Here is an 18,221-nt window from a genome sequence, read left to right as displayed (position 1 = left end):
TGTGGACTTCAACTCCAGCTATGCTGGCTGGAGGATTCTGGGAGTTGAAGTCCACAAGTCTTAAAATTGCCAAGTTTGGAGACCCCTGGTTTAAACAAATACATTGTAAGAACATGTTGTGGAGTATCAGGTAAGAACCAACGCCCTTTTTACTTAGGTAGAATTCATGTAGTTCTTCATTTAGCGTACTATTACTGCAATAGGTTTTAGGCTGATCTAAAATACAGATTGTATGCAGGAATTTCCTAATAACTTACAGCTTGTTGGTGAATTATGATACAACTTAAAACCACCGTCTATAAAATGCTGTTTCTCACCTTTCAATTTGCTATTTCTTTCCCAGATACTGGACATGGAACAATTTATACCTCTGATGATCAAGGCATTATATACTCCAAGTCCCTGGAAAGGCATCTCTATACTACCACTGGGGGAGAGACAGATTTCACCAATATAACTTCCCTACGAGGCACCTATATTACCAGTGTGCTTTCAGAGGGTGGGTTTTCATTTTTAAATTTCTTTAATTGTCACTGAAAGTTTATAGAATTGCTGAACTCTGTTAAGAAAATGATTAAAATATTTGGATACAATTTCATTTAGAATCAAAGAAATACTCCTGTTATTTTAAGTAATATATCGAGACAGTGTTCTTGTGGACCACTTTTATAAAACTCTTAATTGTAATTAATTAGCTTTTTGGCAGTGATTGTTTCTCTGATATTGATTAGAACTATTTAATTTCTGCCTGAAGTTAAAGCTGTTTACATTACTTGTGAAAAGTAAGAAGATAAGATTAATATGTGCCAAACTGTGATGTAAGGCAAGCAATTTCTGTAGATGGTGATCAGAAGTTTTATTCAGAGTAGAAATGTCAAGCTGCAGTGTAAAACTTTGAAATTCTATATGGCAATTACGTTTTATTCAAACCAAAAAAATAACACTTCTGCATAGAAGTGACTCAGAAATAAACAAACAAAAACCATCAAATGTTATGGATTTTTTTTCTTTTTCTTCTTTCAATCAGATAATTCAATTCAGTCTGTGATTACCTTTGATGAAGGAGGGGAATGGGTACACTTGAGGAAACCAGAAAATGCTAAGTGTGACTCAACAGCCAAAAATAAAGAAAAGGTTTGTTTTTTAATGTGTTAGCAAAGACGAGGTATAAACTTAATAAATGTTGATAAGCAAAAGAAGTAGGCAGGCCCAGACTAACTTTTACTGCAATCAAGAGATGCTGTAATGTTAAGATGTTACATGAACAAAATAGATATACACTGCTCAAAAAAATAAAGGGAACACAAAAATACGACATTCTAGATCTGAATGAATGAAATATTCTTATTAAATACTTTGTTCATTATATAGTTGAATGTGCTGACAACTCACACAAAAATTATCAATGGAAATCAAATTTAGCAACCCATGGAGGTCTGGATTTGGAGTTACACCCAAAATTAAAGTGGAAAAAAACACTACAGGCTGATCTAACTTTGACGTAATGTCCTTAAAACAAGTCAAAATGAGGCTCAGTAGTGTGTGTGGCCTCCACGTGCCTGTATGACCTCCCTACAACGCTTGGGCATGTTCCTGATGAGGTGGTGGATGGTCTCCTGAGGGATCTCTTCCCACACCTGGACTAAAGCACTCCTGGACAGTCTGTGGTGCAATGTGGCGTTGGTGGATGGAGCGAAACATGATGTCCCAGATGTGCTCAATTGGATTCAGGTCTGGGGAACGGGCAGGCCAGTCCATAGCATCAATGCTTTCGTCTTGCAGGAACTGCTGACACACTCCAGCCACATGAGGTCTAGCATTGTCGTGCATTAGGAGGAACCCAGGGCCAACCGCAGCAGCATATGGTCTCACAAGGGGTCTGAGGATCTCATCTCGGTACCTAATGGCAGTCAGGCTACCTCTGGTGAGCACATGGAGGGCTGTGCGGCCCCCTAAAGAAATGCCACCCCACACCATTACTGACCCACTGCCAAACCAGTCATGCTGGACGATGTTGCAGGCAGCAGAACGTTCTCCATGGCGTCTCCAGACCCTGTCATGTCTGTCACATGTGCTCAGTGTGAACCTGCTTTCATCAGTGAAGAGCACAGGGCGCCAGTGGCGAATTTGCCAATCTTGCTGTTCTCTGGCAAATGCCAAACGTCCTGCACGGTGTTGAGCTGTAAGCCCAAACCCCACCTGTGGACGTCAGGCCCTCATACCACCCTCATGGAGTCTGTTTCTGACTGTTTGAGCAACCACATGCACATTTGTGGCCCGCTGGAGGTCATTTTGCAGGGCTCTGGCAGTGCTCCTCCTGTCCCTCCTTGCACAAAGGTGGAGGTAGCGGTCCTGATGCTGGGTTGTTGCCCTCCTATGGCCTCCTCCACGTCTCCTGATGTAATGGCCTGTCTCCTGATAGCGCCTCCGTGCTCTGGACACTACGCTGACAGACACAGCAAACCTTGCCACAACTCGCATTGATGTGCCATCCTGAATGAGCTGCACTACCTGAGCCACTTGTGTGGGTTGTAGACTCCGTCTCATGCTACCACTAGAGTGACAGCACCGCCAGCATTCAAAAGTGACCAAACCATCATCCAGAAAGCACAGGAACTGAGAAGTGGTCTGTGGTCACCACCTGCAGAACCATTCCTTTATTGAGGATGTCTTGCTAACGGCCTATGCTTTCCACCTGTTGTCTCTTCCATTTGCACAACAGCATGTGAAATTGATTGTCAATCAGTGTTGCTACCTAAGTGGACAGTTTAATTTCATAGAAGTGTGATTGACTTGGAGTTACATTGTGTTGTTTAAGTTTTCCCCTTATTTTTTTGAGCAGTGTATTAAGCAGCCTTTGGAATTGCTCAGTTGGAAGTTGATTTGTTTAGTTGTTTTAATTCAAATGCAAGACAGGTTAATGCCTAGAATTTGAGATAAAGTTAAAAATATTATTAGGAATATATTGCAAGGAAAATAGAATGCTGAAAAAATGTATACTGAGTTGAATTTAATTTAGCCAAAACAAGAAAATAGAAAACTGTTGATCCTATAAAATTAGAAAGTTGCTTGGACCATATAGGTTCTGAATAAATTCTTTCACTCTTCAGATTTTGATTCTTAAATTTAGTCTGCCTTGGCTTTGCATTAGTAAAGATTTTCTATTTTGGCAGATACATTGAGACAAGTAATGATGCTAGCTTTGTGTTTAATGAAATCAGATCAATGATGCACTTGTATTTTGTCCCTCATTCTTGATTTATCTTATATTTACAGTGCAACCTTCACATTCATGCCTCCTATAGCATCTCCCAGAAGCTGAATGTACCTATGGCACCTCTGACTGAACCAAATGCTGTTGGAATTATTATTTCTCATGGTAATGAATTAATCTTATGCACATGTAATATGTAATGAAATACTGTGCAAGAGCAGAGACTTTTCTTGTGCTCCTTCAGATTGCTTTTACTCCCTGCTTGATTAGGAGAGATACTCTGTAAAAGGATGTGAGAGACTGTGGGCTTGACAAAGAAATACATGTGGTAGGTCTTCATGAGAAAATTGGCATAATTACCATTTATGGTGCTTTATGTTGCAGGAAGTGTTGGAGATGCTATCTCAATAACAAACCCAGATGTTTACATTTCGGATGATGGTGGCTACACCTGGTCACGGACACTTGAAGGTCCCCATCACTATGCAATCTTGGACTCTGGGGGCATCATTGTGGCTGTTGAACAAACTCATTTTGTCAGAGAGATTAAGTATGCGAGAGTTTTGCTAATATTCATTTAGTGGGAGGATATAAGTTCTCTGTTTGCTTCTAACCTCCACATTACTGAATGTCTATGGAGATTCTCAGTTATCCAGGTCATGGTTGTCCCAAAGGTGCTTTTGTTTTCTTCTCAAGAGGCAACTGGACTTTCTGGTCCAGAAAGTCCAATTGCCTGTTGGGGATTTAAAAAAAGCACTTTGAGACTCCACATTACTGGTTACAGCAGTTCAAAGAAATTATTTTCCTGGTATAATGTCAAATTGGATCGCTTTGAAATTAAAGCATATGAAATATATGAAAATGGATAAGAGTCAGCTTTCGATAAAAAAAGATTGCAAGATAATTTATACTCTTATTTCGAAACTAAACTCTCCAGACAAAGGGGCTTAATTTGAAGTTAATATACATGGAATTATATCCAAGAAAAAAACTTAGGAAAAAGGATGCAAAGAAGAAAGGAGGTGGCAGTCATACTTGAGCATATAATTTGGGGTAATAGAGGTAATCCGTGCTTTAGTACTGTAGTTGAGTCCAGAATTACAGCTGTAAGTCATGCTGATCATTAATTGGGATCATTGACCTAATTTTATGACATTTTTTGCAGCAGTTATTAAGCAGATGTGGCAGTCGTTAAGTGAACATCACTATCACTAAGTAGTCATAAAACAAACTCATTGTTTGCAATGACCACTTTTGTTGGAAAACGAAAGTAAACATTGGTTTATGGCAAAAATAATAAATTGCAAGTTATGTGACCTTGGGATGCTGCAAACTGCTGCAGATGCAGGACAGTGGCCGGGTTTCTCAGTTTCTCAGTGACTGATGATTAAGACTGACTTCCTGTAATCTCTTGTGAAGACATGAGTTCTTGAGGAAAAAAGGAGCTTTGTTTCCTGAGAGGAAATCTATTTTTTTTACCATATCCTCCTTTCCCCCCCCCCCCCCAAAAAAAGAGGTGGGGAGGAGGTTGTGTTATATATATGCTTGGATTTCTTTTTCCTGAATGATTCCACATTTGGGGGCCTAATAAGATGAATCATCTTGTTAAGGACAGTTGTTAAATTAGCCGTCTGATTAGTTTAAATAGACTGGAGCCATGCTTTGAAATTTTTAATTCTCATTTATTTTAGGTTCTCAACAGATGAAGGACAGTGCTGGCACAGCTATATTTTCAGTGAGGAACCCATCTTTTTCACTGGTTTGGCATCAGAACCTGGAGCAAAATCAATGAATGTTAGCATCTGGGGATTTCAAGAGAGTTTCTTATCTCGCCAGTGGATCTCATACACCATTGATTTCCAAGATCTCCTCAGCAGAGACTGTGAGTGATCTTACTATTTACAGAAATACCAGCAGCCGCACACTATTATGGGCTTACAAATCAGAAAAGTAACTGAAGCAGAACATCTTGTATTAGCTGCGATGTTATTCAGAGAAGATTCGGTACCTTTCAAGATTAGAATACAGGGTAGTCCTTACTTATCAACTGGTTGTTCAGTGAGGGTTCAGTGAGTATTCAAAGTTGTGACATGAGTGGTACTTGCAACTGGTCCTCAAAGTTCCGGCCCTTCCAGTACCCCCACAGTTATGTAATCATGATTTGGGCACTTGGCAATCAGCTTGAATTTGGAATAGAATAGAATACTTTTATTGTCATTGCATTCCACAAATACAATGAAATTTGAAAGCTACTCCAGTACAGTGCCCCAAACGCCACATCACAGTCACACTACAGAGTATTTAATAATAATAATAATAATAATAATAATAATAATAATAATAATAATAATAATAATAATAGTAATAATAGTAATAGTAATAGTAATAGGACTAAATCACAAATGCACTGTTTGATTCAAGACAATTACTGCCTTGGAAAAGAAACTGTTTCTCAATCTATTAGTCCTCATTTTAAGACACCTATAATGCCTCCCTGATGGTAACAGTTCGAAATATGAATGTCCAGGATGAGAACGGTCTGTGGAGATTTTTAGTGTTCTAGAGAGGAGTCTGGTCTTTGCAATCTCTTCCAGAGAAGAAAGAGAGCAACCGATGATTTTTTGTGCTGTGTTTATAACTCTCTGGAGCATCTTCTTCTCCACTGCAGAGCAACCAGCATACCACATCGTTACACAGTATGCCAAAATGCTCTCAATGGTAGAACGTAAAACGTAAACCAGCATCTTCTCACCCAGACCACTCTTTTTCAGCAACCTCAGAAAGTGCAGGCGCTGTTGGGCCTTCTTTGCAGTGGCCATAGTGTGGACCAACCAAGTAAGGTTGTCGGAAATATGAGTTCCTAGAAATTTAAAGCTATGAACTCTTTTCACTCAGTCTCCATTGATATGTAGTGGGAGAGGCTCTGCTTTGCATCTTCTGAAGTCTATAATTAATTCTTTGGTCTTTTTGATGTTCAGGGTGAGGTTATGACTCTTGCACCATAAGACCAGTCTGAGAACCTCTGACCTATAGGCCCTCTTGTCTCCTCCTGATATGAGTCCCACCAGCGTGGTGTCATCTGCAAATTTTATTATAGAGTTAGTGGGACAAGAGGGAGTGCAGTCATAGGTGTAGAGTGAATACAAAAGGGAGCTCAGCACACAGCCCTGTGGAGAGCCAGTGCTGAGAACAAGAGTGGAGGAAAAATAGCTGCCAATCCTGTTTGGGGTCTGTTAGTAAGAAAGTCCCTTATCCAACAGCAGATGTGAGAGGAGAGGCCCATTTCTAGCAACTTCTTAATGACAGTTGTAACGTCTCACAGTCCCGTAATCACCATCTGGAATCTTCCCTGTGGGCTTCCCACATGCAAAGTCAATGAGGAAGCTGGCAAGGAAAACCACATGTTGCTCTCTCTCCGCCTTCCTGTGCCAAACTCTGCTTCCCTCGGCCTCCCTGAGCTCCCACCCACACCATGCCTTCCTCCGCTCAGCCTCCATACACTCCTACCATGCTCTCCTTTCCTCAGCTTCCCTGCACTTGCACTGTGTCTCCATCCCTCAGCTTTCACACCACAATAGTCCCCTGGCCCAATTTGCATGTGACCTGCACCTCCCCCTCCCCCACTCCACCCAGCAGCATCCATGTGAGACTATATTAGTGATCTCCAGTCACTAATATTTTCAGAGCTAGGCAAAATAATTTTAAAATGTATATTTAATTTCTGTAAATCTCTGGTTTTTCAGAAATAATGGAAGAATTTGAGCAACTTTTTTGGGCCAAAGTAAGGGCACAGATAAATACTCCAGCTATTTCTAGACTGTTTATGTAATTCTACAAAACATTTCCTCCATCTTTGTTCGCTTAAGTTGATTGTACAGGGGAGCAGGGATTTCTCCCTTCATTCCTTCTTGTTGATTGGTATGTGTTGCAAATGCAGGGCCTGTGAGATGCAGCTTTGCAAACTCTAAACTGGAAAAACTACACAATTCCCTTAGTAATACCTGATTGTAACACTGTGTGAAGAATTGAAAATTGTCAGGAAAACCACTTACTACTCGATTTAGTTTCTTTTGGTAATCTTAGAAATCTGGCCATTATTTTTTTTCCTCAGGTGAAGAAAAGGACTATACAAAGTGGTTGGCTCATTCCAACAATCCCAGTAACCCCTCAGATGGATGCATACTGGGCTACAAGGAGGAGTATCAACGCCTTCGCAAATCTTCTGTCTGTAAAAATGGCCGGGACTACATTGTGACCAAGCAGCCATCTGTCTGCATTTGCACATTAGATGACTTTCTTTGGTACGCTAAAAATCAAGAATCTGGTAACACCTTTTCCAGTTAACAAATTTTACTACAAGGCATAAGCTTTTACTTTTCCTGTCTTTATTTTTCCATTAGAGCTTACAGTAATAATGGCACAGTATCTGCTCAAGATTTGCATCTTGTGGTTGAACTGTACCAGAGACACTGTTTCCTCCCTCTTCTAAGGCCAGGCCCCATTTTTCTGCTTCCTCTGTTCTGCTGCACTGACAAAACTCAGTTTTCTTACTGCCATCTTCAAGTCTCTTCTATTTCTCAGGCTGTGACAGCAGAATCCAGCCCCATTATCATCAGGGAAGTTGATCTGTGTCATTGATGACCTATTAAACGTCAGACATTAGACCAGGGGTCCCCAAACTTGGCAACTTTTAAGTCTTGTGGACTTCAAGACTTGAAGTACACGAATTTTAAAGTTGCCAAATTTGGAGACCTCTGCATTAGACAATGTCCTGATTCACATATAGCAGTAAAATATGCTTTGTTTTAAGCATTGGACACATCATAGTGGCCTAGTTCTGATCTAATTGCAAAGCTATGCATGCTTTATAAGATCCAATGGCTGGATTAAAAAACCAAAGTACTTTAGAGCCACACTAACCACATTAATAAACACTAATTCAAATAAATTATAAAATAAATAATGAAGTGTGAACACTGCTACCTTCTGTGTATGACATGGCATAGCATGCTAGTATCCAAACTACAAAATCTATTACAATGAGTGACCACGAGTGAACAAGAGAAAGCAATGTGACTTAGTATGTCACAAAGATTAGTAGAGATTACTACAGCAAGCAGTAAGAAAGAGCTGGGCTAGAAGCTCGTTATGATTACCAGGTTTTATTAATAGGTTTGTTTGAGATGACACTCTTTTGTGCTTCTGCATGTTCTCAGTTATGGTTGCACTTGCGAATATTTCTTTAAAAAGGGCATTTTCCGCCTGCAGTAGGACACCTACAGTAAGGGCACCTTCACGCCCGCAGTACTGTCAACAAACAGTAATACAATTGTTCTAAACGTCTAATGTATATCATGTCTTTAATTTTGGCACAAGACCTATTTTTCATGTATTTTTCATTCATGCAATATGTGAATGAATATAATACATTCAATTATATACATGTGTGCCTTAAATATTTAATGTACTACAAATTAGGTGCTTATTCTCAACGCAAAAAAGTGTCCTCTGGAAATATGGGAATCTTCACTAGCCAGCTCATCAGCTGGATGTTTGCAAACATCACCAATGGTAGTGAGAAATCAGCAGGCTGTTAAGCACTAACTAATTGGCTGCTTGTTTCATACAGTGTCCCATTTTCCTTTCTTAAAGATTAGTGGACCAGTAAACATGGTAGGACCAGATTTCTAATTTACATTACTAATGAAAGTAGAAACCAATGATCTTAGGTAAGTTTGTTGTGGGAGGTCCAAGAAAAGGCTTCCTCTCTAACAAGTAACTGTTTACCTGTTACATGAAGAGAATCTTGAAGATCATTCAAGAACTAAGATACTATACAGTACTACTGTTGAATATCATAACCCCAAAACAGCAACAGTATGTGGCCTGAATATGTGCTTTAACCTAAATTTAAATAGAATTTGTTCCAGCTTTATTCTACCACTCTGAACTTCCTGGAAAATTAGCAAACTTGCTTGACTGTATTTTTATCATTGCATTGCATGAACTATCTGTCTTATTTCCTTTTTCAAGCAGTTGACTAGAATTTCAGTAGAATCATGAGCTGATAAAAGAGAAACATGCTGAGCCATCTCTGTACATTTCGTAGTAAACCTTTCATTCCTGTAAGTTTTATAGGCTCATATTGTCCAAAGTAGAATTAGACAACCTAATGCCCTAAGACAGCATGGCCAACAGTAAGGCACTTTGAGAGTTGTAATCCAAAATATGGAAGGTAACAAGTAATGTACACCAAACTAAAACTTACTATCACCTAATGATCTGTCCATGAAAAAAATTGAACCCAATAATGTCCAGAACATCAGAGTATGTCCTGCTACATAGCAAAATACAGGCAGTCCTTGACTTACAACTGTAATTGAGCCCAAAGTTTGCTAAGTGAAACATTGAGTTTTGCCTTGTTTTATGACCTTTCTTGCCAGAGGTGTTAAGTGAATCATAGCAGTTGTTCAGTTAGTAACACGACTGTTAAGTGACCCTGGCTTCTCCATTGATTTTGCTTGTTAAAGGTGATCACATGACCCTAGGACCCCGCAAATATGAGTCAGTTGCCAAACGGCTGGATTGATCATGTGACCATGGGGATGCTGCAGTGGTTGTAAATCACTTTTTTCAGTGCTGTTGTAACTTTGACTAAATCTCTAAAAAAGAGCTGTGATGAAGCAGTGATTAGAATGCAATATTGGAGGCTAAGTCACTGCTCACCGGTAGGGGTTTGATTCTGATTGGCTCGAGGTTTACTCAGCCTTCCATCGTTCCCTGGTCAGTAAAATGAAGACCTAGATTGTTGGGGGCAATATGCTGACTCTGTAAATTGATTAGGGCTGTAAAGCACTATTAAGTGATGTATAAGTCTAAGTGCTATTTCTGTTGCTAAATGAGCTTTGTAAATTGAGGCCTACCTGTATAATTCAGGATAGCCTAGTGTTTGATATCCTGAATAACTCCCAAGAAAGTAAGATATGGGGGTTTCTAGACTGGCCATATCATCCCACTTCATTACTAATGAAGTGGGATGATAGTGGGATGATTTCACCAGTCTGAAAACCTCCAATACAGTAAGCTCAAATGGAGAAACTGCCTGTGGAATTAACAATACAAGTAGTTACTGTATTCTTGTGAGATACTCATGCACTTTCTCCCTGCCTGGCGACAGCCACCACCGGTCCTGCAGCACTCATACCATCCTTATCTGCTTACTAGCCTGTTTGCAAAGCACCTGTGACTCACAGTGAATAATTCTCATTTAATGACAGCATTGGAGAGTGCTGGGATTGCTGTTGTTAAGCAATGTGGTCACATGACATTGCGCTTTACAGCCACATTGCTTAGCGCTAAAAATTCTGGTCCCAATTTCCAATGTTAACCAAGGACTTGCTGTAGTTCTGGTGAATCTTTTTTTTTTGTTCTGGTCACTTTTGCTCAAAGAGAAACATTCAAAACTCCCTGGGCACTTTGCAGGGCACTTTGTTGGGAATGAAGTCATTATAAACTGAAGCAACTATGACTTTTTGTCCCCAGACCAGTATGGCAAAGAGAACAGGGACAATTTCACCTCATCTTTTCCACCAACCTGATCTCTGTAATACGTGTTAGGTAAGGTCAATAGTGCACAGCCAGATCCTGAATGTTACCATAATTTTCTTGTTTTCTAATCTGGCATTCAGGAGTACCATCTTCATACTGAGTTGGGAAGGTCACCATCAAGTAGAAGACTATAGCTGAGAGACTAACAGAAATCAGGAACACCTGTCATTTCTGTATCATCCTCTGCTTGCTATGCTTGCAATGCCTGCCACAGAAAAACCTTTCATTACTTATTTTGAAAGGGTATGCATGCACGTGTGTGTATATGTGCGTGTGTATGTATGCATTACATTCATGATAAAACACCTTAATAATCACCTTTCCCCTCAGCAGATATTTATATAACCACAAGTATCATGATAACAGTCAAAATCTTTACGGTCTTCTTTCCACATAAGCTAAATATCAGTAAATATTTGTGTACACATGTCAATATGTTTCAGATGAAGTCAATGGCTTTTCTTCCCTATGTATTTGTTTATTTATTTGTCCTCCAGTGATTTTGGCTATTTCCGCCCAGAAAACCAGTCTGAATGTGTGGAACAGCCAGAGCTGAAGGGTCATGACTTGGAGTTCTGCTTGTATGGGAAGCAAGAGCTGTTAAAGACCAGCGGGTAATTTTCTTGTAGGATTCTAATGCATTAGCAGTTGCATGCAAATGGATGCCCTTAGCCAGCAAGAGAAATTGGAAGATGGCCTTAGTGTTGTGGATCCTTTTGTAAACTGTTGGGTCTTTTGGGGGCCCATAGTGCTCTGTTAAACAGCATCCCCCTCTACAAATTATAATTTGAGCCAATAAGAAAACCCCATGGGATCAGGGAATGCCTATGGTGGGAAATGGTTTGGCCAAGTCTGGAAAGGTGTGCCTTGCAGACTCTTCCTGCTTTTAAGTGATCCAGCCTGTTTGTGGAGATAAAGTTTGTACTCGAATGAAGGCAAATATATAGGTGTCCCAGGATAACGTTGTAGGATCCAATCTGGGTCAGTCATGAGGAGTACAGGTTTAGCCTTCTGAGCTTTCGGACTCATTCAGGAGCCTGTCCTGAGGGAACTTTTCTCTTACCATAATGTGTCTCACTCTGGTGAGACAGAAGTTCCCTGAGAATGGGCTCCAGCCAGGGGTGGGATTCTACCGGTTCGGACCACTTCGGGTGAACCGGATGTTAAATTTGCATCTGGTTCACCGAACGAGTATTTCAACTGACTGGCTGACCCTGCTCACCCCTCCCCTCCCAGGAGTCTCCACGTGGCCCATTTTTGATGCAGGTAAATGCAGGGTCCGTGTGGAGGCTCTGGGAGGGGGGAAAAATGGGGCCTGTTTCCGGCTTCCGGGGGGCCTCCAGAGCCCGTGGGAGACCGTTTTCACCCTCCCAGAGGCCTGAGGGAAGCCTCTGGACTCTTGGGAAGGCAAAAAATGGCCCTCCCGGAAGTTCCAGTAGGCTACGCCCACCCAGCAACTGGGCAGTGAACTGGTTGCTGGGATTTTTGAATCCCACCCCTGGCTCCAGCCCTAGTCCAAAAGCTTGGAAGACTAAATCTCTGGTCCCAGCGACCGACCCAGATTGGATCCTGCAACATTATACTGGGACACTTACATATTTGCCTTCATTTGTATACAAACTTTACTTCCAAAACATTAAACCTCTGGTCCAGATTGGATCCTGCAAGGTTTGTATAGCCAAAAGAGAGAACGTACAACCTAACACTCTTGTGTGAATAATACAAGGTAGAAATGTGAGTGAGAGATGAAGGAGTTTCAGTTGCTGTTTGAAGTTCACTGAGCCGAGAAAGTAAAAGGAACACTGGTTTTTAAGTACATGAGATGGAAGTTAAGCAGATGGAAGTCAGAAGGAAGCAACTGTTGACAGCTAGGTGTGCTGTTGTTCCAACAGTTGGAGAAGATACAGCTAAGGCAGCTCAAAAACAGAAAGACTTAGTGGGAGTTAAGTATGTGCTAACCAAGCTAATTCAGCAACACCAGGCTTTGAAAAAGCTTGCCAACAGGCTTGGGGCTGGAGATGGTCCAGGAGGCAGGTTTAGTAAGGGACCCTGGGGCTCTACAGGGTAGTGACGCAGGCCACTGAGAAAGTCCTGTGATAGATTGGATGACCGACTAAGAGACTCCTGAAGAAAGGCCTTCCAGAGAAACCTCAGCCACAGAGGACACAAAACAGGTCCAGCAGTGGAAAAAATGACTGCCAGTTGGAGACAGGCTGACTTCACTGGGGAGGCTTCCTGAGGCAGGGCGATAATAAATATTTTTAATCTTAGCACATTTGGAGGATATGAGGTTAGAGAAGATTCTTTTTCCGGGTGAAACTCTCCTGATGTATATGTTATATTGACCCAAAAGTTCTATTGCCGAAATATTTTGAGAGCAGAGAGCTTGATAAGAACATTCATTGATTAAAGGCCATCATGTTAATTGTTTAAATATCATTTTGAAGGGCCAGTCCTAAAATAATGCTGACTGTAGGGGAGTTTTGTAGAGCTTGAGATAATTCAAGGTTAATCAGACAAATAAATACCATTCAACTTCCCTGTTCTGAACTGGCACTGACACAGGTAAGTAATCTTTGCTGGCTTGGGATGCAGTCACTCATTAAAAGAAAATTGCCTGTTGCAGAAAATTACTTATTGAAACTGGGTTTCCTTTTCAGATATCGGAAAATCCCAGGGGACAAATGTGTAGGTGGGAAGAATCCCAAACGTAAAGAGACCGATCTGAAACAAAAGTGTACAAATGACTACTTGAAGTCAAGTCCATTGGTATGTTACACAAAAAATAAAAGGGAAAAAAAATCTGCTGAAACAATTGTGATGGATAAGGGAAAACATTCTAACATAGTCTAAAAAGAGGGAGGGGGGGCACTGCCAGTTAATAATTAATGCCTACGAAGTATTTTTCATAAAATGTTCTGATACTATTAACCTCAGTTTTGTGCAGTCATTGTGATAAATGAGCTTTGGAGATCAGCTGCCAAGAGCAGCTGCTTTGCAGTCTAGCTGCTGATTAGCATTTTGAGTGAGGGAAATCTAATTGCAAAGTGCTTCACCTTTTTCCAATTTCTTTTTGCTTCCCCAAATCTGCTGCATTCAAGACAGGAGTGCAGTCCCTTTTGGTAAGGAGCAATTGAGAGACGCTAGAAAGATCATTATAGAAGCACTTTGTAACTACAGTGTTCCTGTGTCTAATAATGTGTTGCTTAAAGCTTCAGACAGCTTTCTGCTTTCTTTCTGCAGAATACCTCTTCTAACTCTACTCCAGTCATCCTGGCTGTAATTGCTTTGATGCTCCTCACTGCCGTTGCTGGAGTAGTCATCATTAAGAAATACGTCTGTGGGGGAAGGTGAGCCTCAGAGTGGAGAATGACAATAACAGAGCTGTGTGTGTGTGTGTGGGGGGGAATGGAACAGAGATACTATGCCATCTTTGTTACACAGATGTGGAAGCAAGAGAACTGGAACTGAAATGCATTGGTAGCAATGTGATCCTTGTATGAGGAGAAACAAGACACATGTTCCTATAAACTGAGCGTTAGTGATGCTGCTAAGCACTTTCTTTTTTTCTTTCGTCTCCAAAGAAGTCATTGATTTTGTTTGTTTCCAGAATTGGGATTAGTGATTGAACGAAAGCAGTGGGGAAAAGGTAGCCCCCTGGGCCCTTGGAGCCACCTGATTGTTCCAGATATCAGGCTGGGCTGCTGTGAATAATCTAGAAAAATCTGCTTTTAGATCTAGATCAGGGGTGTCCAACCTTGGCAACTTTAAGACTTGTGGACTTCAACTCCCAGAATTCCTCAGCCAGCTTTGCTGGCTGAGGAATTCTGGGAGTTGAAGTCCACAAGTCTTAAAGTTGCCAAGGTTGGACACCCCTGATTTAGATCAACATGAAATGGGGGGGGTTGAGTATCATGATCAGCTGGAAGGGGAAAGATAAATTTCTTTTTCTTTTTTTTTAAAGTTGAAAGGCTTGCATAGGCAAAATCAGAGCAGTGACAACATTCACTTATGTTCGCCTGGGCCAACCCATAAGAGGTTCACCCAGAGCAAGAATAAAGCTCAGATCAGATTTGGCCATCTGTCAGAATCATTCACCAATCACTGTTGCCTAGTTGTATATTGGATGGAGACGGAGGATTGCTTATCATTTAGGGAGAACTTGGTATCACAGATTCAGAAAAACCACTGATACAATGAGAATCACTGATTATTTCCAGTCTTAGTAACTTCTCTGACCACTGTTCCAGTTTCTATAATCTTGAAGGTTCCTTCCACTTTTTATAGCTTAAAATAGTTTACTGAAAAAAAAATGAGACCAGTAATAGCAGCCGATGTATTAAGACCTTCAAAAGATCTCTACTTTAACTTCTTAAAGGAGTCTGAACTGATATAACCGAATGTACAATCGTTCTTTCATTGGTGTTTTTCACATTCCTAGATTTCTGGTTCATCGGTATTCTGTCCTGCAGCAACACGCAGAAGCGAATGGCTTTGAAGGACTTGACATACCTGGGGCCACTAAATCTGGTTACCATGACGATTCTGATGAGGCAAGTGACATGCATCTTTTTGGGTAGTATTGGCTAGATGAGAACCTGACAACTGTGAATTGTCTTTCTATATTGTTTTAGCACATGTCACTTTAAAAAGATCATCTGTTTTCTCAGGTAATGGGGATTCTAAGAGACTAGCTGGCTTTATATTTACCACAGCCAGTTTGAGGAGAACTCTTAATTCAAAATGCTAATTAATTTATAATATTTTTTTTTCTTTCTCTTTCTGCCCAGGATTTGTTGGAGTAGCGATGTTCTCACTAGGACTGCACACTTCATGGGTTTGGCTGCTGCTGTAGAAGGGCATGATTGCCAACAGTCCATTTTACTTCCGATATCGATGCCTTTCCCTTTTCTGAGAGAGTCTATATTCCTTTTGCTTCTATCAGATGTCTAAAACCAACAGAGCTGCAAGAACTGCATTAGATTTTTTTTTAAAGGGTGAGGTCAAGGTTCTCTAACTCTGTGGAATGAAGAAGGAAAGCTGTTTAATTTAAATATAGTTTTATTTTAATCAGATTTTTCCAGCTCTAAAGGGAGAACTAATAGGACTGTGAAATAAGGATTTCACTAAATATTAGCATTACTAGGTACAATGTACTATGCTGCTGGAAGAAACTCCCAAATCCCCAAATGGGAAACACATACTGCGCTCCAACACTGTGATAAAATTGCATTGAAGATCTTAAGCATGACAACACTCCTAGCAAACAGAGCAATGAGATGCTGGTCAGAGATTGTGGGTATTAACCAGCATCACAATGGGCTGTGTGCCAAAATGCATTTTATTTTTGTTTCATCTAAAATGTAATCAAATGGGTAGATGTGTACTGTGTAATGTAAGGATGACTCCAAGGCTTGAACTGAGTCTGCAGCCCAATATCCTATGATTCCAAGGAACTGAACTGTGAAATTAGCATGTGTACTGCCATAAATTCAGAAACAAACTGCACCATTCTGGATGGGAAAGAGATGGTTTAAAAAAATAATAATCTAAAAATAAGCGGTACAGATCTGTTAGAAGTAAGAACTATTTAAATTGTTTAGGTACTAAATTAGATACATTAGATCAGTTTCTTGAAGGAAACCTTTGTTCCATGCTACAGCACTATGAAGGTTTCCGTATTTTCCTTTTCACTGTTTTCTTGAAAGCAATAGGTTGGTGCTTGCCACTTCATCACCATTTTACTATTGTGGATTTATTGTGGAGCCCCTCTGTATCAATGCAGTTAAACTGTTGTAAAACCCTTCTGAAATCGTATGCTTGATTTTCCTAAAGCAATAGAAATTGAATCTTCACAATATTTAATTCAAACTGTCTTGAAGTCTAGTTAGAAACTGATCTACCAGAAAACCAGTTGACCAGTTGAAAGCACTCCAGACCCCAAAAGACAACTTTGAATTTTATGTGGGGAGACTTTTGCTTTCCCAATAGGGCGATTCTAATGCTTCCCTCCTGCAGTTTTCATCTGTGCTCTGGGAGGTTCTTTGATCCTCAAAATATATTTGGGGTGCAGGTTGGGATGGAAGGAGAGCAATATTTTCCAATACATTCAGCTACTGAGTGAATGTTTCGGCCAGTTGCTGAAACATATTTGGGTAAATTCAACTGTAACAATGGTGAGGTTTTTCCACTCATGGTGGAGAGAAGAGCTGCAGTGTACAGACAGTAATACATGGTTATTGAAGTTGAAATTTGAGGTGTCCCCCCTCCCCCTAAATTTGGGGAAAACACTGGAGGAGGATTCTTCATTTAAAAAATATTTCAAGACTATTTTAGGGATTCCATTATAGATACCATGTGCTTGCTTCAAAACGTTAGAAAACTGTTTCCAGATTCAACTGTTGCATCCAGAGTGATAACTAAGCTGCAAAACACTGAGCCATGTTGCTCACCTCATTGATAAAACAAATGGAATCCTTTTATTTGCACTCCAAAGGAATGTTCATAAACATTAACCTTGGTTTTTGATGGTTTTTATTCTTCCTTTCATTAAAGGATCACACCCATAAGAAGATACTCTTGTTTCAGATATATGAATTCAGTTTCTTTAAAAATAAAGAATTGTGACTGACTTTTCCTCATTTGAGAGTTGGGCTTGGAAGGTAGAACTTTTTTAAAAAATGGAAAAGAACCTGTTCTTTTAAGGTCAGTTCTAAATCCGGATCTCAGGGTGTTTTGCGTGATGATGTTCATCCATCTATTCCCTTTCAGTCTTACCTGGAAAAGGATCCAACCAGCAAAAAATACCCATTCAAGGTTCGTGCATGAGATTTCTCTTCTTCTCTGCTGCCATACTACCAATCTGGCACTTGAGATATACTTCGAAAGATTATGATACTTGAGATGCTGCTATCATAGCGTTGGAAATCATAGTTGTTGGGTGGGGGAGTATGCAAAGACTCTGGGCTGACTAAAAATGGAGGAAATTGAGCTTATATTGCACTAAATTGGGCAACAAATATCACAAATTTCATATGTTACACAATCTCATCCCGATCTAACATACACATTCCTATTTGAAAATTACCACCTTCTGCATTCTTTGGTGATTGTTTAATATTTATCTCATCATTCATCTTCATTTTCATTTGGACTTAGAATAACTTTATTCTAATTTCACTTCATCTTGACGTAGTCCCTAAGGGTAAGCTTGATCTGTTGGAGATGCAGTTAGCTTGTTACTGGTGACTTGCATCAGATCAGTTAGGATTTGTTAGCTGTTCAAAAGCTAGCTGGTACTTCAAGATAGAGCGGGCTACTAAAGTTATAATGCTTTCCAACTCTCCTTTGATAGCAATAAAATGAGAGTGAAAAGCCTGAAGACAAGCGGTTGTCTTGA

At 40.2% G+C, this 18,221-nt stretch overlaps 1 protein-coding gene across 1 annotated transcript in view; it reads left to right on the top strand.

The window, feature by feature from the left end:
* The window catches only part of SORT1 (sortilin 1), a 47,359-nt gene extending 29,905 nt beyond the window's left edge, over window positions 1-17,454 (top strand). The window contains exons 10-20 of the mRNA XM_026677886.2: window positions 344-499; window positions 1,028-1,134; window positions 3,277-3,379; window positions 3,599-3,764; window positions 4,906-5,096; window positions 7,326-7,515; window positions 11,320-11,436; window positions 13,483-13,591; window positions 14,066-14,172; window positions 15,264-15,375; window positions 15,613-17,454. Coding sequence (XP_026533671.2) covers window positions 344-499; window positions 1,028-1,134; window positions 3,277-3,379; window positions 3,599-3,764; window positions 4,906-5,096; window positions 7,326-7,515; window positions 11,320-11,436; window positions 13,483-13,591; window positions 14,066-14,172; window positions 15,264-15,375; window positions 15,613-15,627 — 1,373 coding nt within the window. The 3' untranslated portion in view covers window positions 15,628-17,454. The remainder of the gene's footprint in view (window positions 1-343; window positions 500-1,027; window positions 1,135-3,276; window positions 3,380-3,598; window positions 3,765-4,905; window positions 5,097-7,325; window positions 7,516-11,319; window positions 11,437-13,482; window positions 13,592-14,065; window positions 14,173-15,263; window positions 15,376-15,612) is intronic.
* The last annotated feature ends 767 nt before the right edge of the window (window positions 17,455-18,221 follow it).

Source organism: Notechis scutatus, chromosome 3 (genome assembly GCF_049901735.1).
Source record: "Notechis scutatus isolate UNSWTSFEM ecotype Mainland chromosome 3, rNotScu1.2, whole genome shotgun sequence".
NCBI classification, from domain to species: Eukaryota; Metazoa; Chordata; class Lepidosauria; order Squamata; family Elapidae; genus Notechis; species Notechis scutatus.
This window is presented reverse-complemented; position numbering and strand designations above follow the sequence as displayed.